The 26,906-nt window shown below is 31.0% G+C and overlaps 2 protein-coding genes across 2 annotated transcripts; both read right to left on the reverse strand.

Moving 5' to 3' along the window:
- Positions 1–1,212: 1,212 nt before the first annotated feature.
- LOC120091063 (5-methyltetrahydropteroyltriglutamate--homocysteine methyltransferase-like) lies at positions 1,213–5,818 on the reverse strand. Its single transcript, XM_039048869.1, has 12 exons — positions 5,662–5,818; positions 4,686–5,039; positions 4,496–4,583; positions 4,248–4,375; positions 3,765–4,156; positions 3,275–3,438; positions 3,086–3,166; positions 2,828–2,994; positions 2,630–2,735; positions 2,276–2,526; positions 1,974–2,175; positions 1,213–1,891 (listed from the first exon to the last, which is right to left on the reverse strand). The coding sequence occupies exons 2-12, from the start codon at positions 5,033–5,035 to the stop codon at positions 1,523–1,525; spliced, it is 2,298 nt and encodes a 765-aa protein (XP_038904797.1). The 5' UTR covers positions 5,036–5,039; positions 5,662–5,818; the 3' UTR covers positions 1,213–1,522.
- Positions 5,819–22,047: 16,229 nt separating this feature from the next.
- Positions 22,048–25,013, reverse strand: LOC120089797 (F-box protein At2g26850-like). The gene is made up of 5 exons (XM_039047194.1): positions 23,544–25,013; positions 23,329–23,408; positions 23,005–23,177; positions 22,769–22,843; positions 22,048–22,480 (listed from the first exon to the last, which is right to left on the reverse strand). Exons 1-5 carry the CDS (start codon positions 24,189–24,191, stop codon positions 22,293–22,295), a joined length of 1,164 nt encoding a protein of 387 aa, XP_038903122.1. The 5' UTR covers positions 24,192–25,013; the 3' UTR covers positions 22,048–22,292.
- Positions 25,014–26,906: the final 1,893 nt, after the last annotated feature.

Consider the following 26,906-nt stretch of genomic DNA (forward strand, 5'->3'; position numbering starts at 1 on the left):
TTTTTTTCTTTTGTGTGGCTTTTCCATAATTGCATAGCTTGTATCATAAACTTTATGAAAATAAAAGATTGATTAGTTACTAGCTGTCTCAACTAATTAATTAATCTTCATCTTCTCACCGGTCTTAATGTTATTGCTCCCAGTTGATTGAGCAATAAGTTTGATTGTGATGCTTGGTTTTAGTCAGAATCAATAGACTCAAAAGAATTAAGCTTAATTTGACTTTTTTGATTAGGTAGACTCAGCACCGATCGGGAAAAAGGGGTTTAGAATACATTTTCAAGTCTTTAATTTAAAAAATAAATCATTTTAAAAAAATGGAGTGTTTGATAACCAATTAAAATAGCTTTTCAAGTGTATTTTAATTCGTTTTGATAAAAAAAATGTTTAAATAAAAATAATTTTTTTGAAAAACACTTTTTTTTTCCAAGTCAATCCAAATTGAGCCAAAGATTAGTTTATTTGAGTGAGCCTATGATCTATATTGCAATGGAATGAAATCCTACAGTTGAATTGCAATCTTGGTAAGGGATTTATCCCTAGCATTGACTTATTTTTATTTTCAGAAAAACATATCAATTTGAGTCCTTAAATTTTGGAAGTTGTATTAATTTAAACCTAATCAATTAGATTTCTAAATTTTAATAAGCGAATTAATTTTCATGCATCAATTATGGTCATTTATTTTATTAACCTGTCATTTAAAAAAGTTTCATCTGCGTAAGAATTGAATGCATGGATAATTTTTTAAATGTAATCTTAATAAATTGTCTAAATTGGAGAGTGTTGATGGATACATTTGTGGAAGTTTAGTATTATTTTTATACAATTTAATTCAAGATTTAAAGTGATATAAAACCCAAAGTTTAGAGGTGTAAATTAAATTTTTAGATAAACATTGTGTTAGAATTTTTTTTTAACAATCATATATCCATTCATTCGAAGAAGTCTCATTAGTGTAATGAAAGAGTGATGGATGATTTTTCACTAATGAAACTTAAAGAATTTAATTGATATAGTTATACCAAATATAAAAAAGAGTGTAAATTGATAAATTGATAAAAAAGAAAAAAGTTAAAAGTTGAAATTAATATAATTATTAGTGAAGAGTTTAATTTGATGACCCAAATTCCTAAGCTTAAGGGTTTATATGTTTCCAAACTGAAAAAGATTGAGGAGAGAGTGCAAATTTCAACAATTAATACAAAAGAATTGGCGAAGAGAGAATCAGATATTCTATTCATATGAATTCGAATGCCCAAAACAAGCAATGCCATTTCTTCAATCCATTCGCTTCCCATTCATATTGCAGTTTGGTGCCTTTGATGAAAAATAGAAACAGATATAGAGAGAGAGTATTGAAAGCAAGAAATGCTCTCAAGAGCACACCTACACACTACTAAACATTTCGCAACTCAGTTATTTGGACAAAACAAAACAAACTCATCTCTTTTTTTTTTTTTAAAAGGAACTGACGGTTGGAGACTCAACAATCTCTCCATGAAAAAACTCATCACCAAACTCACTTGGCACTCCCAAGCTCTTTTCGGAGGAGCTTTGCGGCGGCCACCATGTTTTTGAGGGCCGGGTTCACCTCTGCATACTTGCGAGTTTTAAGTCCACAGTCAGGATTCACCCACAAGATGTTTGTCTCCAGCACTGCAAGCATCTTGTTGATGCGGTCCGCGATTTCTTCAGTTGATGGTATTCTTGGAGAGTGAATGTCGTACACACCCGGCCCAATTCCAGCACCGTACTTCACTCCCTCGCGGAAGACTGACAAAAGCTTCTCGTCTGAACGAGAGTTCTCGATTGTGATCACGTCGGCATCCATATCGATGATGGATTGGATGATGTCGTTGAAGTTGGAGTAGCACATGTGAGTGTGGATCTGTTGGATGATGAAATGTTAGGTCCATTTGAAATATTTAACCAATGTATGACAAACAATGGTAACACAAATTGTTAGTAACCTGAGTTGTGTCTTGGACGCCGACGTTTGTGATACGGAAAGAGTGAACAGCCCAATCCAAGTAGAAAGCTTGCTCAGACTTCCTAAGAGGCAACCCTTCTCTCAAAGCAGCCTCATCAATCTGGATAACGTTAATACCAGCCTTCTCGAGATCCTCGACCTCATCCTTGATGGCCAACGCGATCTGATAACAAGTTTCAAACCTGGAAGACGATAGTATACACAAAAGTATGGTATTGGTATTGGTATTGGTATTGGGGAAACAAACAAACTATTCTTTCATGGAGGCATTATCTTCCGTACCTTGGCTGGTCGACTCTAACAAAGGACCAGTTGAGAATGGTGACAGGGCCAGTGAGCATTCCCTTCATTGGGCGGGATGTCATGCTTTGAGCTGTGGTTGACCAGAAGACGGTCATGGGTTTTGGGCGGCTCACATCACCATAGATGATTGGAGGCTTCACGCAACGTGATCCGTAAGATTGCACCCAACCGTTAACAGTGAAGGCAAAACCTGACAACTGCTCACCGAAGTATTCAACCATGTCGTTCCTCTGTGCAATGAAATAAAGATCATGTAAGAAGGTGTGAAATGAGAAAACACGAAAGGGAAGGATAGCCTTCGGTTCATCCTCAAACGGCTCCAAAAAAACTCACCTCGGGTTCTCCGTGAACCAAGACATCAATATCAAGCTCTTCCTGGAGCTTGACAACCTTGTTAATTTCCTCCTTGATAGCCTTAACGTATTCATCCTCGGAAATCCTATAGGACACCAATGACGACGATTCCAATGTCAGAAATAGGATCAAATTGCATGAGTTTTAAAGAAAAGGTAATATTAGTTTATTACTCACTTGTTAGCTTTATATTCACGGCGAACCCTCCTGAGTTCAACAGTTTGAGGGAAGGATCCAATGGTGGTGGTGGGAAGGATTGGAAGGTTAAGCTTCTTCTGTTGAGCATCAAGTCTTGCACTAACGTTTGTAGCACGGCGGTGATCAGAACCCTTCAAAGCAGCAGCCTGTGCAAGCAAGCACGAAGCAATTCATCAACGTGCAGTGTCAGTAAACAGAAAACTAAACACTTTATGGAAAAGAAATAGATGAGCTCACCGCTTTCTGAACAGCCTCATTGGTCACCCTGGGGGACGACTTCCTTGAAGCATGAGCTGCGGCATTAGCAGCAAAGAATGCCTGAAAATACAAAACCAGAAGCAGCTTAGCTTAAGAGTTTAGGAACGAAATGCTATGAAATAGCTTTACACCCAGCCGAGACGAATTTCATCAGGCTCAAAAAATCACCTCGTCCTTGTTACCAGCCAAAGCCTTTGCCAATGCATTGACCTCAACAATCTTTTGAGCAGCAAAAGCAAGCCACGATTTAATTTCGTTGTCCAACTTAGTTTCGTTGACAAGGTCGACAGCAGTGTGGAGAAGTGAACAGGAGGTGGAGACCACGAGATTGTCTGCATTTTTGTTTTCCGGGAAGGGGGAAGAAGAGATCGGTAAGAAAACAGTCTCAAACCTCAAACCATAACACCAATCGAGTATTGCTTGCATACGTATTAAGGGCATGTTTGGGAGTAATTCTAAAGTAGTTAAAATGACCTTTATCATTTTCATAACCAATTTTGATGATGATATGAAAATTGTATTTAAAGATGTAAAATTAAACATTAAATTAATTTTAAGTGATTAAAGTTGTGAATATGAATAGGACAAAAGTGATTTTAATAATTTCAAAATCCATACTGAGCATGCACTACGTATCATAAATATAAGCAGAAGATACCTTTCCCCACTATGCCAGCTAGTTCCTCCAATACACTGACTGAGGAAGCAAGATCGTTGGCCCAAATATTCCTTCCATCAACTACTCCAGCAAAGAGGAACTTTCCCTTGGGGAAATCACCCTTGATTAAATCAAGTGTCTTAGTTCCACGAACCAAATCAAACCCATAGGCAGTGACACCCTTCAAAGCAGTCAAGGTCTTGTATGCCTCAGCAGGGATATCAGCAAAATATGTCTCAATAAGAACATTCAACCCAGAGAGAGTTGATTCCAGTTGAGCATATGCATCAGAGAAGGCCTTCAATTTGTCAGAATCAAGATCCATCACCAATGTAGGCTCATCAAACTGAATCCAAGAAGCACCTGCTGCCTTAAGATCTGACACAACCTCCCTGAAAAACAATCCATTATTAATAAAAATGAGAGGAGACAATTGTTAGTGGAGAACATTCAACGTACGGAGGTAGAGCAACAGTTCTTTACTTGTAGATGGGAAGGATCTTGTCGAGAAGGGAAAGAAGGGAGAAGCTCTTGTCCACGCCCTTGGCTGGCTTAGAGAGCAACAAATATGACACGGGACCAATAAGAACTGGAACGGTTTCTACTCCAAGCTGCATGAGTTAACATAATCTATCATTATAAGTACAGTTACAACTAACTAAACTAAACGTCCCTTTATAGAATCTTCCATTATCTATACTTCAGAATTTCCATTTGAGAACAACACTTACAGCCTTGGCTTCTTTGTATTCCTCCACTGCCTTGTGTGAAGCATAAGAGAATTTCACCTCTGGTCCCAACTCAGGGACGATGAAATGGCTGTGCATGCATTTGACAGTGTTAGTTATACTCATATACCAATTCCATTATATTGTCTTTGCATAAGAACAAATCTCGTTTCTCCTATTCATGATTACTTACTAGTTGGTGTCAAACCACTTGGTCATTTCCATTGCTGGAACAGATGCATTTCCTCTAGCCATGGAGAAGTAGGTGTCAAATCCAATCTCACCACCATTCCAGCCATATCTAGGAGGAACAGCTCCAAGAGTTGCAGTAGCATCAAGCACCTGATCGTAGTATGAAAAAGTGTTGCTAGGGATGTACTTGATCCCAGCATCAGCCATCTGTTTCCAAATGGTTGACCTCAGATCTGCTGCCACCTTTTTCAAATCTTCGGCAGAGCTCTTTCCATCCCAGAATGATTCAAGAGCAAACTTAAGCTCTCTCTTGGGTCCCATACGGGGATATCCAACAATGTGGGATGCCATTGTTCTGCTCAAGAAATAAAAAACAGAAGTATTCTATTAAAAAACAAATCCCATCATGCACTTCACACCATTACTGTTTGATTCTGCATCATTTGCAATGGAAGGCTATAAATTATCCAACAAGAAGTACAAATTTTATACATGAATCAAGTTATCATTAAAATTCTACATTCTCCCTAATGCATGGATCGACCAGACGTGCAGTCCAATTTGGAGCATTGATTTATAAGAATTAAGATGAAATCCATGAAGAAATGAAAATGAAGCGAAAGAAAAACATCAATAGGGTTTCAAACACAATAAGAAAACTCAATAGAGTACTGTAAGTAACATTGCAAGAATTTGAACACAAAAACTCCCTGCTCAGCTTACCAAGGAGCACGCGTAAACGGGAGATCCGATACAAATTAGAAAATAAAAGAATTACATATCTCCCTCGAGAAATAGAAGCATAAAGAAAAGTAAAAACTAAAAAGCCATCGGAGCAGCAGACAGATCTGGTACTTGAAAAGGTAATAAACAAAAGCCGTAGGAAATGAGTCAGATCTAGAGAAACCAAGAATCTTCACTGAAATCAGATCTAAAAGGAAATTGCAGAAAGAGAGATTGTGTTTTGTAGAGCAAACCTTGAGAGAAATGAAGCTCCCCGGAGAGAGTAGAAAGAGAGTTCGTGAAGAAGAAGAAGAAGAAGAAGAAGAAGAGAGAGGAGGAGGAGGGTGGAGCCACAGAGAAGAGACAACGGCGCGAGTTGGAAGTGGAAATGGAGTTTTATTTATAGAACATAGAGATGATGACGTGGCAGATCTTAGAAGGCGGAGAGAGAGGTGGCAATAAAATAATAATAATTGGGGTTTATTATTTTTATTTTAAATTCAAAATTTTAATTTTGAGTTGTGGAATATGGGTTATTATTATGCCTATGGACCTATGGTTGAGCGTGAAAATCTGAGGTGGAGATGAAAGAGCGCCACGCGCGTGGAGTCAGGCGCGTGTGAAAAATGGGGGTTGGTGAATTGTGAGAAAAGAAGGCGTAAAATTGAAGGGACGTGGCTGTGGTGTGGCTAGCTACCATTCTTTTTCTTTTTGCTTTTTTGTGTAATTGGGAGTGAAGTGGCTAATGCCTTCGGATTTACCAGAGTTGTAAATAAATTGTAATATGAAAGGTGCATTCCAATATATATTGTTCTTTATCTTATATTCTATGTTTATACTTACACGTGGGATTCACTGATCACTACTCAGTCTATAATAGAAAACGTAAATTGATTGATGAACGGAAGGTGATCAATCTAGTTTTGAAATTACGTTATCATTATCGTTATTATACTTTTATAGTATGAGAAGTATGAATATGTCAAATTCATAATTCTAATCAAACATGATTAAAGATAATCCAATTATGTTCGCGATTCTGACCCATTACGATTGATCTATCAATAAATCTAATGATTATACCAATTTTCATTATGAATTAATGAACTGATCTTATATCCTTTTTCCATTTAGTAAAATTGGGTTAAATAAATTCAATTTTCGATCAATTTATCAATTCACATGTGTGAGAAATTCAATTAAATTTTGAATAATATTGTAATAATAGGAACAAAATCGTTACAAGTTATAAAATACAAAAATTAAAGTATTACTTATTAAAATTCAGTTATTAAATCGTTATAGATTTGAAAGTATAAGAACTAAATCGTTAGCAGATAAAGTTTAAAGACTAAATTATTTCAATTTTTAGATAAAAATATTTTTATCCTAAAAAATTATGAGAAAGGCTTTTCTCTATCCATTCATTTTCTTTCTTATTAATTTGAATTGCTTTTTTTTTTTTTCATATTGTCTTGTGCATGTGGTGGTGACAGCACAAGAAATGCTTATGTTTAGGAAGATTTAGTCAAATTAAAGTAATTTATATATGGGTGAATTTTGATAAATCTTTTAAGTGATTAATCTAATTTTCGAGTGGGATAGTAAATCAAACCACAGTAAAAATACGACCGCAAGTGTGATTATTATATTATAAGTTTGGTGTTGAATGTACTCATAATTAAAATCTCGTTGGGTAATTATTCATTTTTTATTTTTTAAAATTAAATCTATTTCTTTTTCATTTTTTACAATGGTTCGCATTTTTCTAACTACAATTATTGAATTTTTAATAAAATTTAAAAAACAAAAACAAATTTTTTAAAAGTTATGGGTCTACTTGGTAACCATTTGATTTTTTGTTTTTGTTTTTAAAAATTAAGCATATTTCATCCACATTTCTTATAATGAATTTACATCTATATTAAGTATAATAGTCAAATTCTTAGTCAAATTCCAAAAACAAAAACAATTTTTTGAAAACTACTTCTTTTAGTTCTCAAAATTTAGCTTGGTTTTTTAAATCATTGATGAAAAATAGATAACAAATGAAGAAACTTGGAGGTGGGAGTAATATCCATAGGCTTAATTTTCAAAAACAAAACCAAAAAACAAAATGGTTACCAAATGGGACCTATTTTTTTTAGTTTTCAAATTTTGACTTGGTTTTTTAAATCATTCATAAAAAGTAAATAATAAATTAATAAATTTGAAGATAGAAATAATGTTTAGAGACTTAATTTTAAAAAACAAAATGATTATCGAACAGAGTCTAAGTTATAAAACATGTCTTTTTATTTGAAATATTATTTTGCTTTCCATAAATTTGAAATGAGTTTAACTCAACAATAATTAACATACACTTTTTTTATTTAAAAAAATATAAGACAACATTAAAAAAATATTAATAAAATTGAAAAAAAATTGAAAAAAAAAAATATACGTACAAACATGAATGCTCTTATCTTTGAGCTTTAAAGAATTCTTCTTTTATTTTAAATGGATCTTATCATTTTTTTAATGATTAAACTTTGAATCAATTTTACTAGAGAGGAAAGCATCCATTACAATTGCATAACAAGGATTTCGCTATGCAATGCAAAAGAATATTTATAAATTAAAATTAGTAGCTTTTAACAACGTGAACATAAATTTATAAGATTAAATAAATAAAATAATAACTTTTTGTTTAGCATTTGATTTCTTTGTAAATGTATGAATGTACGAAATTAATTTTTAAAACACCAAAAACCAAATAAATATATGGCCTCGAGTATAGCTTATTAGTTGATTTTAGAGAATAAAAATTGGTATTTATTCTAATTTTATTAAGAAGCACTTGAAAGATGGATCATTAAAAAAAAAAGACTTTAAAGTGATTTTGAAACCTATAAATTATTAAACAAAAATCGAGGTAAAAGGTCTAAATCTTGAAACCTATAAATTAAATCGGGGAAAAAACTCAAATCACATTTTAAAACTTAGAGAGTAAATTGAAATCAAACTCAAAACAAGACTAAAAGTGATTTTGAAACCTATAGATCAAATAGAAACTAGACCTAATACCTAGGGACCTAAGAAATATCTTTTCCTTCAAAATTAAGGAGATACTTTTGGTATTTTAATTCTTTATTTATTTGTAACTTTATAAGCAAGTAAATATTTAATAGTAGTATATACTCTTTCTACTAAATATTTGACAAGTCATTAAATGATATACTATCATCTTTTATAGATTCAATTATTCAATGCTACTATGATTGTTTTTGTTATAGATAAAACTTGGACAACATGTCTTGTAATTTGTGTTGCATTTGTTAAATATCTTGTGTTGTATATCGTAGATTCTACCTAAAGTTTCTTTTTCCCTTATTGATTGTGGTTTTTCACTCGGACTCACTGATTTGTTTACTTTTTTTTTCAAGGATGTTTTGATGAGGTATTATTTATTCTCATTTGTTTCTTTTTAGGGTTAGTGTAAAAGAAAGTGTGTGCTTTGAGAGTTTTGAATTTTGAGGTTGTCTAAGCCTCGATTGTTATATACTACTATTGAATTTCATATATTTTGTTGTTGAGAGTGTTATCAACCGTCAATCAACCTAGGCTAGATTGTTATGAGTGTAGTAAATCACATAGGGAGTAAGCGAAAACTTGTGACGAGTATTTTGATGTTGTATTAAGGGAATTTCGTTCAAAACTCGAGAGAAATTTGTGTGTGGAGGTGACTCAGTGAGGCTGTGAAGATAGCTCAAACTTAGGGGACCTAAATTGAAACCGAAGAGTAGACTCTATGTGAGGTGTTGAAAATGGAGTCTATCAGTTAAGTCATTTGTTTAATTATTTAACTCTTAGTCTAGTGAAGTTTCTTTCCAACCGGCATGCAACCCTACAAAATGGGTGATATTGTATTGAAGTAGGTTATCAATCTTCGTGTCTCTCTAATTCTGCACTTATTGTTTATTTTTTTTATTACGTTAATAGATTTATCTTTTAGCTTGTTACAACCTCATGCTTGACCTCTGTATGTTACATGTTAGATTCTTTTTATAATTTTATCCAATATTTTGTTTACAAATATTGAATAGAAAATAATAACTATTGTAATACTAAAAATTTGTTTCACTTACCGTATGATGACTTTTTACAAAAAGGAAATATAAAACGATATTATAATATTTAGAATGCATTAATATATATATATATGTTTGGTCCCTAGGTTTGACGTCCAGTTTCTATTTAGTTCTTAAATTTCAAAATATTATACTTTTAGTCTTCATATTTTTAATTTGGTTTCAATTTAATCCCTAAGTTTTAAAATGTTGTAATTTTACCATTGACATTTGAGTTTTGTTTGAATTTGGTCCCTAGATTTCAAGATTTTACAATTTTAACCTAAAATTTTCATTAAATACTCACTTCCAAACATTGATGTCAATGTCAATTAATTAATTAAAAATAATTATGAAGTAAGATTTTAGATTTAATTTTAAAAGTAATGAAAAATAGTGAAACTTAATTAATCATAATTCATTTTATTATAACTTATTAACATACATTCACACTGAAGACGAAAAATGAGTATTTAGTAAAAGATTGAGGTTAAAAATGTAAATCTTGAAATTTAGGGACAAAATTCAAAACAAACTCAAATATCAAAGGTAAAATTGTAACATTTTGAAATTTAGGACTAAATTGAAATCAAATAAAATTTAAAAACTAAATGTATAATATTTTGAAACTGAAAGACCAAATAAAAATTAGACCCGAATCTAATAACTAATAAGGATTTTTTTTTCTAAAAAAAAAAAAAATATTGAATTTGAATCAGAAAAATGAATGGAGGATAAAATTGAGTAGAGGCCCAATCCCCAACACAACATTCATTCCAATTCCCAACATGCTTGAGATTCTCAAGTTGTTTAGGATGTGTACATATCTATGTCAACTTGTGAAAAAGTTTCGCCCTAATAGTAGGCTACGCATCACAAAATATACTTAATTATCTTCATTTTTAGTCCTAATACATTTATTTAATTTTAGTCGATTTATTTAATTTTTAGTCTCTATACTATCGATAAATTTTAAATTTGATCTCTATGGCTAGTTTTTTTGTTGATTTTTTTTTTTTTGAAATCCTTTGTTACCTACTAGTATTTTTACTATAAATTTAAAAAGAAGATTTTCAAAAATAGAAAAATAAATGAAACTATTTACACTAAATAGTAAAATTTCAATCTTCTTTAATAGAGGTTAATAGAAATCTATCATTGCCCATCATTGATAAAACGGATAGAAGCCTATCACTAATAAACGTTATTGAAATCTATCAGTATCTATTAGTATTTATTTTTTTTATAGATTTTTTTACTATTTCTATAAATAGCTTGATAATTTTTATATCTGTGAAAAAATTTCATTTTAAAATATATTCACATATTGCATCTCATTTCATGAAAATTATTATTATTATTTAACCAATTTTGTAAAAAAAAAAAAAAAAATTGAAAAACTAAATTTAAGATTTATTGAAAGTACATGGGTTAAAATTAAATAATTGAAAATATAAAGACTAAAGTTGAATACATTTCAAAGTATGAGGATCAAAGTAGTAATAAAAAAAAGTACAAGGGATGCTTTTTCTTTCTTTTTTTCCTTTCGTGGGAGAGGATTGGTCCCGAGAGACTAGCCCCAAACATGAAGGAGAATTTCCTAGGAAAAACAAAATTTCTAGATTTATTTTTCTCATTTTTTCGATTCGCGTTGTTTATCTATCTTTTAATCCATTTTTATCATAATTAGATAATGTAATGGATTGTTTTCAAATATAAGAAAATAACTTAACTTATTTACAAATACAACAAAATATCACTGTCTATCAATGATAGACAACCCGTATACATGTCACACGACTATTCGATGCAAAATATCTACAGACAAACAAAGAGAGTAAAATATACTAAAGAGATAATTCTAGACTGTAGTATACTTAATCTTTAAGCAGCTAACATAATGTTTCGCAACATTCTTCTTTTCATCCTAGTCTCGTATGGAGATGACGAAGAATTCGAGAGAAGAGGTAAAAATGTGTGAGAAAGGTCAAGGAGAGAGAAATGAGTATATAGTGAAAAATAACAAAAGAAACGACGACTTCTAAACAATAGAAATGATAATGAGATCGATCACCTATTAAGGATATTTCACATTTTTTATTCTCATTCCTAGATAATAAATGTGACCTAATTTCGAAGATTAAGAATCGAAGTCTTTTATACATTATACACATGCATAAAAGGTCACAAAAGGAAAAGGCAGATCACCGACAGAAAGAAAAAAAAAAAACCTTGTTTTGTTTTGTTTTTTGTTTTTTGTTTTTTTTTTTTTTTTGAGTAATAAAGAAAAAATCTTGCTGTAGCTAAGGAATACGCGCTAACATGCGCGTGATGTTAACGAATAGAAAGTTGGTGTAGTATTTTACTACAAATTGGAATTTTAGAAACCATATTATTAGAAATATAAAAGAGAGTAATTTTCAGGTGAAAATGTAAAGTAGGATTGAAAAACAAACCAAGCTAAGGGAGTTGGTGGTTGAAAATTAGTTGTGGTTATTGGTGGTTGATGTGACTTGATTTTTTAATATTAAATTTTAGTTTATAATGTTGATAGCTATATATTTAATTTTAAATTTTAAGATTATTTCGTAACCATTTTATTTTTTTTTATGTTTTTTAAAATTAAATTTACAGACATTATTTCTATCACCAAATTTTTTTTCTTTTATTTATTTTTTATTAGAAGTTTAAAAAATCAAGCTAAATTTTGAGAACTAAAAAAAGTAGCTTTCAAAAAGTTGTTATTATTTTTTAAATTTGGCTAAAAATTCAACCATTGTACCTAAGAAAGATACAAATTATTGTAAGAAATGGGGATGATATAAACTTGATTTTCAAAAACAAAAACAAAAAAAATCAAATGGTTACCAAATGAGGTTTTTATTTTTTGGTTTTTCGTTTTTGAAAATGAAGTCTATTTTTTTACATTTCTTACAATGATTTGCATCTTTTTTAAATATAATGGTTAAGTTCTTAGCCAAAATTTAAAAAGCAACTTTTTAAAAGCTATTTTTTTTTTTTTTTAGTTTTTCAAAATTTGGCTTGGTGTTTTAAACCATTGGTAAAAAATAGATAACAAAAAAAGAAATTTGGAGGTAGAAATAGTGTCTATAGACTTAATTTTCAAAAATAAATTGACTACCAAAACAGGTCTTAGAATTTCAAATTTATTGTTTGATGATGAGTATATCTATTGACAAACAAATCCAAAAGTAAAATCAAAAGAAATTTGCCAAAGTGAACCTAGTTCATTTGTCAAGTATGCTAGTACGCACGAGATCTATGGTTTAAATCTCTTCATCCTCAATTGTACTACAAATAGAAAATCAATAACACATTTTTATATAATTGAATAGGTTTATTATTTGTTGTATGAAGATGATTGAATAATTAAAAATTAAAATCACCCTTTGTAGAATTTTTCTAATTAAAAAGTCAAAGGGAAAATAGGATGTCTACAAGTTGATAATTATAGTTAACTTGATTACACTAATATGAATATTATTAAGATTAAATATTTTTTAAAGAGGGAAACTTGACATTTTGGAACATGTAATCATACAGAAAAACTAAATAATATGAAACAAAAAATAGAAAGAAATAGAAATTTTGATAATAAAAGGTGGAAATAGTTTTTACCCCTAAACTCCATGTGTACTCATTTTTATCATAAATTCTCGATTTCATCAAATTGACATACGATTGTGATAAATGTTGTAACTTTATAATTAAAGTGTGGAGTGGAAGAATCGAACTTTTGATCTTGAGGTTGATACTATGAGTATTATGCCAATTAAACTATGTTCATGTTTGCACAACTTCTAAATTAATCTCACAAAACATTGCAATTTATTTCTTCTTATAAGCCTTGTTTTAAGAATGAAGTTTAATTATTTATAAAATAGAGGGTCAATACAAAATTAATAGACTATATTCAAAATTTAAGCTAAGTTAAAAAGGAAGCATTCTTGTTCAAGTTTCTTTACTTTATCATATATTCTTAAAACTATTTCAAAATTCAAGTTAAGTTTTGAAAAAAAAAATAAAATGAAAGCTTGTTTTTATTTTGAAATTTGGTTAAGAATTTGTGAAATTATAACTAAAAAATTGATAGGAAACCAATACGTTGACATGTGAATCTAATTAAGCAGGAACTAGTTAACATGTTTATTTTTTATATTATATTTACATTAATGACATTTTTTTTGTTAGTTATTTTCGTTTAATGGATTTTTTTAACGATATAATGAAAATAATGTCAATGTCAATCTCAAGAAAATTTGAAAATATCAATGAAAATGTCAACACGTCGATGAAGAATTTAATACCATGGTTATACAATTTTTTCTTAAGTTTGCAATATTTATATTTAAAATTTTCAATATGTATTATTTGAATTTGAAAATTGAAATTTTATAAGTTAGATTGAAAATTTGGTCTTTATGATTAGAGAGTTAAAGTTTAGTCTATGTGATTTCTAAAAGTTAGAATTTAGTTTTTATGATTTAATAAATCCTCATAAATAGTTTCTATGGTTTGATAAAATTCTAATAAATAGTCTCTACTATAGAGACTATTTATATAAAATTCTAATAAATAGTCTCTACTATAGAGACTATTTATAAAAAATTTATAAAATTATAAGAATTAAATTCTAATTATAAATCATAGAGATTAAATTTTAGCTTTCTCAAAACTATAGACTAAGTTTGCAATTTAACTTTGCAATATTCATATGTATATATAATTTGTATTTTGAGTTTTATTTTTTTAATCATATATATTTATATATTTATAATTTTATAGTATACGGATTTGTATTTTATTTTAATTTTTAGTAACTTGGAACTAGATAGAATTTTTCAATACATAAATTTTGTGCATTAAAGCATGCATTTATCACTATTTTAATCTTTTACAACTAAATCATTTTAAAAAAATATAATTGAGTTGAATTAGAGTCGATATCATTTAAATGAATGACTAAATAAGAGATATCATTGTAGACTAATAATTTAAGTACCATTTATAGAATGGAAAAACTTTTATTATTATTGTAAATATTGTTTTTTTTATGATTTATTTTTGTATGTTTTAATGCTGGTTATATATTTTCATATTGTTATAAAATTGAGGAGTACAATAGAGTACCTTGAAAACACAGATAAGAAGAAAATATAATATAATAATAAATTAATTAAATAATGATAAATAAAATAAAGTAAAATAAAACAGAATATAAGAAATTATGTAAATATATCAAACTGGAAATTTTCTCTCAAATTTTTTAACTTCTCACAAATCTTTTACACCTTTTCAAATACCACAAAAGTGTAATTATAACTATTTATAGAACTTGTGGCAACTAGGATGTAATTATTTGGACACTAACCATGTATAAATTTGTGACACATGGGGAATCATGTTTAAGGACACATGGTCCCTTTTTTTTGGGATGGACATCTATTTATTATAATATTTATAATTCCCCCTTTAATGTCCATTATATATGAAATATGCCACACTAAAATCTTACTAGGAAAAACCTTAGTGAAGAAAAAAATTACATATTTCATATAATAAATACTCCTAAAAGATAATATATTTACTCCTCTCAATGAAAATATCACTTAAGATCTTTGAGTCTTCGTATTCCAATGTTGTACACCGATTTTTCGAAGATTGTGGTTGGTAATGATTTTGTAAATAAGTCTGCCAGGTTATCCTTCGAACAAATTTGTTGTACAGTGATGTCACCATTTTCTTCAAGATAACGAGTGTAGAAAAACTTTAGTGAAATATGCCTTGTTTTATCTCCTTTAATATATTCTCCTTTGATTTGGGTTATACATGTTGTGTTGTCTTCGTATAATATTTTTGGAAGATTTTTATTTGAAGACAAGCCATATGTCCCATGAATGTGCTCAGTCATTGATCTTAGCTATACACATTCTTGACTAACCTTGTGGATTGCAAATATTTCAGCATGATTTGAAGAAGTAGCCGTTATGGTTTGTTTCACTGACTGCCACGATATAACAGTTTCTCCATGTGTGAATAGATAACCTGTTTGAGACCTAGCTTTGTGTGAATCAGATAAATATTTATGCCTAACCAACTAGATCAAATTTTGATTTATTTGAATAAAATAAACTCATATCAATCGTTCCTTGGAGATAACGGAGTATGTGCTTAATTCCGTTCCAATGTCTTTTTATTGGAGAAAAACTATATCTTGCTAATAAATTTACTGAAAATGCAATATATGGTATTGTATTATAAGCAAGATACATAAGTGCACTAATTGCACTAAGATATGGTACTTCAGAACTAAGAAGTTATTCTTTTCAAAACTTTTCCTGTATATGTTGACTGATGAACAAATATCCCATATGCTAAATGCTTAATTTGCAAACCAATGCAAAATTTTATTTTTTTGGGATCTTTCATCTCAAATTCTTTTTTAAGATATTCTATTACCTTTGAAAGCTCTTCAAAAGTTTTAATTATATTTAATCATCAACATATATAGTTATAATAGCAAATCCTGACTGTGATTTCTTTATAAAAACACACGAACATATTGGATTATTTTAGTATCCTTCTTTCAACAAATATCCACTCAGGTGATTGTACCACATTCGTCTAGGTTGTTTTAATCCATATAATGACCTCTGTAACTTTATTGAATACAATTCTCGAAAATTCGATTTATATGTTCCAGGTACCTTAAATTCTTCTAAGATTCTCATATAAATATCATTATCAAGAGATTCATATAAATATGTCGTGACTATATCCATAAGATGCATGTTCAGATTTTCATACACGGTTAGACTAATTAAATAGCTTAGTGTAATTGCATTCATCACTGGAGAATATGTCTCATCATAATCAATACCAGGTCTTTATGTGAAATTTTGTGCAACTAGACTTGCTTTATATCTTGTGACCGCAATACTCATTTATATCCCACAGGTTTGACACCTTTTGGTGTTCGGACTACTGATAAAAAAAATGACGTTTTGAAAGTGAATTTAATCCTACATCGATTGCTTTTTTCCACCGAAGCCAATATTTTCTATGTCAACATTTTTCAACAAATTTTGGTTCAGGGTCCTTATTTTCAGATATGATATCAAGAGAAATATTATACGCAAAAATATTGTCAATAACTACATTAGTTTGATTACATTTTTTTCTTGTCATGACAGAGTTTATTAAAATCTCATTATTATATTTAGGTATTTCACCTTTCTCACTAGTCATGTCAATGATTTTTTTGTGGGTATTTACAACCTCGACCAAGGGTTTTTTTACTATTAATTATTTTTCGTTTTCGAAGATTTTTATCTTTAGAACTTACTGGTCTACCACACTTTTGGCGTATACCAGACTCATTAGTGAAAAATTGTGTTGGGATATTAATTTTCGATGGAACATTTGCAGCCCTGACTGGGTAGATAGCTAGGGACATAGGGTGCAAGATGGAATTCACTTCTATCCGTTTTCAGGGATAGTAGAGAGGTTGTTGCCTTAAGTACTGACTTCGGGTTTTGAACAAGGGGTCCCACCCTCTCATTGGCTCGAGAGAGACTCGATTTGTTGATCGGATCATAAACCAATTGTTCATTAGAGGATCAGTGGGACTTAAGGAACAAGAGGTAATCTTGAGGGTAAAACAACCATTTGACCTAGTCGTTATTACTAACAAGGTTAACTTACTAATTATAGTTATATCGAATGCACATAATACATCTACAGTGAGGCAAGTACAACTATGGGTTTTAGTGGAGTGACTCAGTAGTTAACGAATGAGGGTTAATTCGGTGTAAAGAGTTTAGCCAATTAATCTCCGATCATTAGAGCCCATGATCTGTTGGTCCACGAGGTTCCCTACTACCTCATAAATGAATTAGTTTTAGAGTAACATGATAAGTTAATTTGAAATGTTCAAATTAGAATTAAGGGATTTAGTGATTATATGTGACATAATTATGCGTTTAATTTTGGAATTAAACGAAATTGGAGAATCAATTAATATTTAAATATGATTTAAATATTAAATTCATGATTAGAGATTCATGATGGTGGAATTAGTTTAAATTAATTTAATATTTGATATTGAATTAATTAGAATTAATTAAATTGTTTAATTAATTAATTATTATTAGAAAATTAATTAATGAATTAATTTTGTAAAATTAATAAAAATTTCATTTTTTGAAAATAAAATTGATTTTGGAAATCAATTTGTAATTTAAAATTGAAAATGGATAGAAAATGGAAAATCCCAAAAGGTGAGATTTCTCCACTTTCTATCCGAGTAGCTCACACATTCTCCACTATTTTCATTGAGTCAATTTCCAAGCATGAGGTGCAAATCATGCAGTAATCCTCTTTGCATGATAGTCTTGCAATAAATAGAGAAGATTGAAGTGAAAATCGAGCATGCAACTGATGCATCTTGATGGTTTTTGCTGAAAAACTTGAGGTTGAGGAAGGTTTTTTTCCATGGTGCAATAGTGATCTTCTTCAAATTCCCTTTATTCAAGCTTATTTTGAGTTTCACAACTCAATCTAAGGCACAAAGAGAATAATAGGGAAGACCTTAAGGTGGTTCACAAGTTGATTTGGAGAAGATTTGTAGCTGGAATCGAGATTTAAATTGTTCTTCAAAGGAACCCTCTTATTAGTTTATGAGCATGCTTAATTTAAAGCCAAAATTAATGAATTAGAATACTTAATAATTCATTTTACTTTTGTTGCGTGTTTTTTATTCTAACATGTGATTTAGTTACTTTCATTGCATCTATAAATGAATTTAGTAACTGATGTGCAATATTTTGTAAATGAATTATTTTTTGAACTTCAAGTTCACACTGATCTATACGGGATCTAAATGAGACAATAACGATGCATTCCATGTAATTTCTTTTTTCAACTTCTTAACTCCTCCCCTTAATATTGAAAAATTTATCTTATTAAAATGACAATCAGCAAATCGTGCAGTAACACATCACCCATCAGGAGTTCAAGATTTTTGATAATTGATGGGGAATCATATCAAATATATATTCTCAACCTCCTTTGAGGACCCATCTTAGTAAGTTGTGGTGGAGCAATTGGAACATATACTGCACATTTAAAAATTCTTAGATGGAAAATATCTGGCTCATGGTTATAAGCTAATTGTAATGGCAATTACTTATGATAAGCTACTGACCTGATGCATACAACTAACGTTGCATGCAAAATAGCATGTTCCCATACAGATGTAGGAAGCTTAACTCTCATAAGTAATGGTTTAACAATTAACTGCAAACGTTTTATGAATAATTCTGCTAAACCATTTTGTATATGAACATAAGCTACAAGATGTTCAACACTTATCCCAATTGACATACAATAATTATGAAAAGCTTGGGATGTAAATTCATCAACATTATCAAGACGAATAGTTTTAATTGTATAATCAGGAAATTGTGCTCTTAACTTAATTATGTAAGCAAGTAATTTTGCAAATGCAAGATTTCAACTTAATAATAAGCACATGTGTGACCATCAGTTGGAAGTGTCTATTAATACCATAAAATATCTAAATGGTCCACTTGTGGGTTAATAGGTTCACATATATCACTATGAATTTGTTATGAAAATATAGGTGATTCAGTCCCCACTTTAACTGGTGATGGTCTAATGATTAATTTGCCTTGGGAGCAAGCATCACATGATAATTCATAAGATTGAAGAATTTTCTAGCTCTTTAATGGATGTCCATTCAAATTCTCAAGAATTCTTCTCATCATTATAGACCCTGGATGACCGAATCTGTCATGCCAAATTGTAAATATGTTTGGATTCATGAACTTCAAGTTCATTGTTGCATATGTTTCAATTACTCGTATATGAGTATAATATAATCCATTAGATAAAGCAACCAACTCTTCTAGTATATGTTTTTCATATGAGACACTAGATATGATATAAGGATACTCCATATTATTCTCAATATGATAACCATTGCAATGTATATCTTTAAAACTAAGTAGATTTCTCTTTGGTTGACTAGAGAATAATGTATTATCAATTGTAAATTTTGTTCCTCTAGGCAAAATCATATCTGTTTTTCCAAATCCTTCAATTAGGTTTGCAAAACCTGATATTGTATTGACTTTTACTTCCAACATTGTCAGTTTGGAAAAGTATTTTATACTTGTAAGTATTATACGTGTAGTTCCACTGTCTGTCAGATATAGATATTCTTTATTCATTTTTTAGTCACTCAATATATATTCTTTATTCATTTTTTAGTCACTCAACATATGAAAATGATCCAGGTTTCTTTATAACCTACCTTTCACAAGGAAAATAATAGAAGCTCGTGCTGATAATGTATTGTAAAATTGAAGAGCATAATGGAGCACAACGGAAACACATATATGGAGAAAAATATATTACAATTATAATTAAATTAAATAATGATAAACAAAATAAAATAAAACAACAAAATATAAGAAATTATGAAAATATATGAAAATAGAAAGTTTCTCCCAAACTTTTGGATTTCTCTCCAATCTTTCACACCTTTTCAAAGACCACAAAAGCTTAATATTTATAGAATTTGTGGCAACTAGGATGTGACTATTAAGATATTAACCATGTATAAATTTGTGATACATGGGAACCATGTTTAAGGGTAAATGGCTCTTTTTTTTTTTTTGGGAGGGATGGACATTTATTTTTTATAATATTTATAATACATATTATATAGTTAAATTATATATAAACTATAAAAAAGACAAAAGTAAGTAAAAACAAACAAAAATTGAGAAATTGTTATTAAATAAGTTGTGTGTTTTTGTTCATTTTTCAAAGAAAATGAAAAAGAAAAATAATTACTAAACATATTATCATTTTTAAAATGCAAAAAGAAGGAGAGAGAATTAGAAACAGTAAACAAAAAATATTATGAAATGGGGTATTGATGAACCTATACATTTTAGGAGTATTGAAATAATATGACAACCTGAACAATTTGGACTACTCAATCCGAATTTCTAGTATTATTAATATATATATATATTATTACTCATATACATCTTTATGATGTTTGTTTGAAGATTGTGATATATATCTTAAAATTTGAGTTTGATGAAATTTTAGTTAATAGTATGTGTTGTAAACAAACTTAAATATTTTAAGTTAATAAAAAATATATTAAAAACAAAAAAGAAAAAATAAATAACCTGACACCAACCCAACTTGAATTTTAAGAATTGGGTTAGAGACCCAATTCGGGCCATTCGGGTAGCAAACCTGACAGGTTGGTTAAAAAAAAAATCTTCTTCAATCCAGTCTAACCCAACCCAACTCCTAATACATTTAATGACAGAGCAAATTTGCATGTCATACATATATTGAGGAATATACAAACTTTAAAGGTCAAATATGTATTTACCATGTCAGTCAAAGGTGAACTAATACATGACTGCCATTGTAAGTTAAAAAAGGTGGCTGTCTTTAAATGTCAAACATCGACAAACCTCTGTTGTTGCATTGCAATCCTACTATCACAATAAAAATGATGTCAAATGTAATGTCGGTCGATACTCAACAATAAATGTAAATTTTGTTCTAGTGGTTTTAGAACTTTTTTTGGAGTAGAAATACCTCGGAATTATTCTTTCATCAAGTTTTGTAAGTATTATAGAGTGTTCCAATCTTGAGATAAGAACGAGTTTTGTTATTTCATAGTTATTGACAATAACGTAATTCGTTCCAACTTGATCCTTAGATGCTTTAGATTGATATAAAGGTGTCGAAGAAGTTTTACAAATCAGAAAATATTTTTGCTTCTTTAACTTCTTTTCTTTCTAGGCTAAAAAGGAAGGGGAAAAAATGTTAATAGTTTTTAAGGAGAGGGAGAATTCTCTTAGAATATGACTGGGAGTTCACACGAAAGAAGAACCAAACCATCTTTTATAACCAAGAACAAACCTTGTAAGCAGATTTTAATGATTAAGTCCTATTTAGTAATCATTTGATTTTTAATTTTAAAATTTTTACCTGTTTCTTTTCAATTTCTTATGATGGTTTTTATCCAACTAAGTAAAAGAGTTGAATCATTAACTAAATTCCAAAAGTAAAACCAGGTTTTTAAAAACTATTTTTTAGTTTTTAAAACTTGGTTTGGTTTTTGAAAATATTGGTAGAAAGTACGGACCAAAACAAAGAAACTTGGTGGAAGAGGTGTTTATAAGCTTAATTAAAAAAGAAAAAATAAAAAAAACTAAAAACCAAATGGTTACCAAACATGTCTAAATTATTCAACTATTTACCAATTAAATAAATTAATATGTTTTCAAAGTGTCAAAAATCTTTATTGTAAATCTCATTTCCAAGCAAGGATTGTTCCCTAATCATAAAGAGATAGAGAAACTGGATGTAAGCATTCCAAAAGTCTTTACCAAATGACACAGGCAAATATCACCAAGAAAAATGCAATGAAAATTTCTAAAACCTTAGACATTCCCAAAAAAAAAAATAAAAACTTTTGAACAACTCAAAAAACCTCTTTGAAGATTCCCAAATTTACATGTAAGATACAAAATTAGAGAAGCTTGATATATAAAACATCCTCCAAAAGACTCCAAGCAACGCCTCTTAACTCATAATTTGGGAGAAAACCTCAGAGAGATCGAGAGAAATGGTTAAGAAAAAGCTAAATCTGTACATAAAAACAGAAGCAGAGAAGCATGAAGAATGTAATGATTCTATTCCAAAACTCGATTAGGCCACAGGCATTTCCACCTTGTAATTTCCTCTGCTTTGTAGAGCTTCCTTAATCCTCCATAATACCCATCTGCTTCATTCCCTACTTCCTTGTGGCTCTTTCGGTTTATCACCGTCTTTCTCCAACGCGACCCGACGCTGTACTGACTGAACTCCAACATCACATTGTCTGTCCACAACCAACATATCAGTCTCACTCCACAACATTGTTCAGACCATAAGCATTTTTCACTCAAAATCTTCATATTCCAGAGTAATCTAAAATGATTTGAGACTTAAGTCCTCGTGAAGTACTGAAGCACTTTAAAAATCGTCAGCAAAGTGATTTATCATCAAACACTTTTTATTCAGGGTGCTTCCAAACATGTAATCAAACATAACATTCACCACTCATTCAGAAATCCTAGCAATTCTAATCAAATATAACTTTGAATTTATCTTACAAATTTTCACTTACCATTACAGCAACAATGGCAGTTGTTTGCACTCCCATCACACGCCCCCAAGTGGCCAACGACGCCATACCACCAACCTACCATAACAGGGGAATGTCAAGTTGCAAGACAAAATTTCGATTCAACAACGAATCTCAGTACTTGCGGAGGAAAAACAGTAGTTGAAGGCTTGGAAACCAACTCAAAACTATAATGTAAAACTACAAAATTTTCAAGAATTTGGAGTTGACAAACACACCATAAGAAAACTCCTTGCTTTTTCTCCATTGTATCTCGACATGATCACCAGGTTTCAAGTCAGCTAAGCATTCAGAGACATGGAGAACATGGGGAGGAATATCAACAGGTGGAGCTCTTAGCCTGTTCCAGAGAATATTTTCCTCTATCGCCCGTCGCCCGTGTGGTGGATATCTGAGATCAATGCATAGCTTAATTAAATACACCATTGACAGAAGAAGCAAGTCTTCATTAGTAAAAGGGAAATAACATATTGTGCAATCCATTGACAAGTGCTGGATTCAAGTAAGTTTTGGAGTCAATGTGAGCATGTCTTTCGATATACCTTGCCTTAAACATATTGGTCTGCGAATCGTAGGATATTTGGGCATCATAACAAGACAATATGAAACCAGCATGACCACTCTGCAAGAATAGACACAGATGTATAAAACAAGGATGCTACTAAGCCTACGTTGTCTTAAATGCATTCTACAATAAGGAATGATGAACTGAGAATTCAAGAAGACTTTATTTATTAAGCCTGCATCAGCTTCTTACCTCTCTATTGTAGACTTGAGCTGGGAACCATAACTTTCCACTCTCAAGAGATTGATACCAAGCCTTCATTGAATCAATTGGTAAAGAGCTCCTGATTTTGCCTCTACTTTCTGATTTTGGTCTAATCAGCAAAGACCAACTTCCAAAATATGAACTGAACAAACCTTTCTTCTGAGATGGACTTGAGAGCTCCGATCTCCTCTTAAGGGCAATATGCAAATGCCATTCTTTATAAGCAGAATTACCCATCAAATTCCCCCATTTCTGCTTCATGTGCTTCTCCCAGAAATAGTCATCTTCACAAACATCTCTCAAATAAGTGCACACATTTGCCATCTTACACAACTCAGACGGCGAAAGCCGATCGAGAATCGACTCAAGAGCCAACTTGGGTAAATCCAAGAGTGAAATCCCCCTTCCCTCCTCTAAATTCCCCAGTTTTGTGCTACATGTGATGATGCTATTTAATGGCGGATCTGAAACCCAGAGAACTTGAAAGAAATTCAGAGCAAGTCTGCTCTTGTGGAACCATGATAGAAGTAAAGCAGTCAACAAGCTCATCTTGGCCTCCCATGGCAGTAGCCGTTTGTAAGAGAAGGACTTAGAGAGAAGGATGAAGGAAAGGAAAGAGATGAGCAGATAAAACATTGTATATTCTGTGAAATCCTTACAGAAAATGAAACAAAAATAGAGCAACCAAGAAGCAAAAACTGGGAAATTAAACCCCTACATAAAAGGCAAAGTGAAAGAAAACAGTAATTGGAATCACTAGCTTTTGAATTTGAAGAAAGAAAGGACCAATGAGAGGGGAAGACAATTTTTTATCATGAAAGTGATTGTTGTAGACATCACCACAGACAAGCTTCTATCACTAAGAAACAGCAATACAGCAACAACTTCAAGAACAGGAAAATACTAATCTAAATGCTTCTTCACAGCTAATAAAACATTGCCATTGCCATTGCCATTTCCATCCACACATCATGAAGCTTATTAAAGAGACATGGGAAATAGTTAATTAGAAACCCTCATTGAGAAATCGATGAAAACTCCTCAAAATTGATCAAAAAAACAAAAATCGAGAGACACCCAGATGCCCAAATGTTGGGAAAAAACACAAGAGACGCCAAATTTGGACCACAACCCAGTGGAGATGGAGACTCAAAATCCTCAAAACCACAAAACTCTACGATAAAGACAGAGGTTCGAATGGTCCCAAATTGACACTGAAAAAAGAGGAAGAAGACGAAGTAGAATCGAGTGGATTAGCAAAATCTAAAAAAGGGTTCCCTACAGGGAGGGAATTAAAGGTGTGGTGGAAAAAAGAAATGGAGCATTGAATGAAAAGGTAGACCTGAGCAGCTGCCTAACTGGAACCAAACTGGGAGCTGCAGCTAAGAAGCAATGAGAGAGGCAATGCCACCACCGCCATTGTAGGCCATTTATGACAAGGGGAAGTTGGTTTGGTCACCCACCAATGGAGTGTGAAATGTGATTATGGAAATACTAAATAAGGAGTGGCCCCATTTTTGCCTTGTTTGCACATATGATGCTTCCAAAGCTTTCCTCTCTTCTTCCCTCGTTTTCACCCTCCATTCTTTCCTTTCCAACTACCATTCTTATGTCTTTTCTCCTTTTAAAACCAAAAAACAATACATGTCTGTCGTTACCACATTGGCTTGCGTTTCGAAAGTTTATGGAAGTGTGATAGTTCTAAAAAAAAAACTATAATTTCTAGCTTAATTTAGGTTCTTTACTAGATTTTACGTGTTAATTAGCCTATTTTGTAGGTAGTAAGTAATCAAGTGTAGAATTGACCATTTGATGAAAAAAAGGTTAATTTGAAACAATTTGGAGGTAATTTGAGCATCTAAACTTCAAAGGAGAAGAAATGATCAAACTGCGTTTGTTTGGAGCGTAGCAACGCTCATACATGTATAAGTCCAACGCTTGCGAAAAATTGAGAGGCAGAACCTGAAGATATAGGGTAGCGTTGCAATGCTGCAAATATTAACGAATCGCCAAGCATCCGCCCACGCGCCTGTCACAAGTGAGCGTCGCAACAACATTGCAATGCCATGCCAACGCTCAAGGGTTGCTATCAACAAGAGCGTTGTAACACTCTGACTAGCGTTGCAATGCGCTCCGATTTTTATATAATATTTTTTTGGTTTTCGGTTAAAAACTATGCTGATTTTTATGGAGGCCGGGGAGAGGCCTAGTTTTCTTCCTTCCTTTTTACATTTTCAGTATCATTAGGTTAGATTTATGTTTTATTTTGGATGGTAAGCATGAATTGGCTTGTATCTCATGAATTTGTCTATGGATATTTTAGATAATTTCTATCTAGTTTCTTGGATCAAGTATTCTATGTTAATTTCTTGAGTTTTTTGCTCTTTATTGATGATGGCATACTGAATTATGTTTTCTTTGAATCTTCTTTAACTTCTAAAAGCATGGTTGTGTTGCTGACTTTTCACTCGTGAGCATGTTAGGCTATGATTCTTAGTTTGTCGCAATCTTGCATGAATATTTTGTTAAATTTATTTTTGCATAAGAATGTCTAGCTAAGGTCACCTAAGTAGCAATAGTTAATTACGCATTTGATGGTCATTCCTAGAATGTGCTAGTTTATAGGTTCAAAGATAAAATTGGTTAATTGAATATGGCTTTCCCGACAATTAATTGACATAATTGAATCCTAAATTGTAATGCATGTGTTTTTAGTTCTATATGGCCGCTATCAAACCTAATAGAATTTAGAAGCGTGTAGATTAGTTAGAGTTTGACTTTTCCAACCTTCATTAATAATCAGGACGCTTTCTTGGTTAGATTCATGCTAGTTGTCCGCCATTATAGAGACTAGTTAGATCAAATCGAGTGAGTAGTTGTGCATGCATAATTCAATTGGCAGAAAATAATGATAGAAATTACATTGAATGCCTATCTTGATTTGAGAACTAGATGAACCAATTCTTGTCTACATTTATTCCTTGCAATTTGATTTCTCGCATTTAGTTTTCTTCCTAATCAAACCAAATCCCCATTTTTATTGCTTTCACAGTTAAATTTAGCTTAAGACAAACTTAATTCTTGGCCTCTATGTGGTTCAACCCGTACTTACCACTACTGCTATGTTTTTGTAGTGATAGAAGAAGTTTGGTGCATTATAAATTTTCTTTTGATTCGTGGTCTTTTCGAGAATTAAATGACATTGGAAAAGGGCTTCGAACAAAATGGCGTCATTGCTAAGGAGGTAAGACATTTAATCTCTTTCTTACATAAATTTGACTTGTAAACTTTAAAAACCCAAAAATATTTTTTCTTTTCTTGTGTCTACTTGTTTTCTCATGGCCGACGATT

The sequence above is a fragment of the Benincasa hispida genome, chromosome 11 (assembly GCF_009727055.1).
Source record: "Benincasa hispida cultivar B227 chromosome 11, ASM972705v1, whole genome shotgun sequence".
NCBI lineage: Eukaryota > Viridiplantae > Streptophyta > Magnoliopsida > Cucurbitales > Cucurbitaceae > Benincasa > Benincasa hispida.

Coding starts and splice junctions, on each gene's coding strand:
- LOC120089797 (XM_039047194.1), bottom strand. CDS start 24,191: ATGTTTTATCTGCTCATCTCTTTCCTTTCCTTCATCCTTCTCTCTAAG. Junction 23,409..23,543: donor CTCAAGTCTACAATAGAGAG/GTAAGAAGCTGA, acceptor CTATTCTTGCAG/AGTGGTCATGCTGGTTTCAT. Junction 23,178..23,328: donor ACCAATATGTTTAAGGCAAG/GTATATCGAAAG, acceptor CATTGATCTCAG/ATATCCACCACACGGGCGAC.
- LOC120091063 (XM_039048869.1), bottom strand. CDS start 5,035: ATGGCATCCCACATTGTTGGATATCCCCGTATGGGACCCAAGAGAGAG. Junction 4,157..4,247: donor AAGATCCTTCCCATCTACAA/GTAAAGAACTGT, acceptor ATTGTTTTTCAG/GGAGGTTGTGTCAGATCTTA. Junction 2,176..2,275: donor GTTAGAGTCGACCAGCCAAG/GTACGGAAGATA, acceptor ATCGTCTTCCAG/GTTTGAAACTTGTTATCAGA.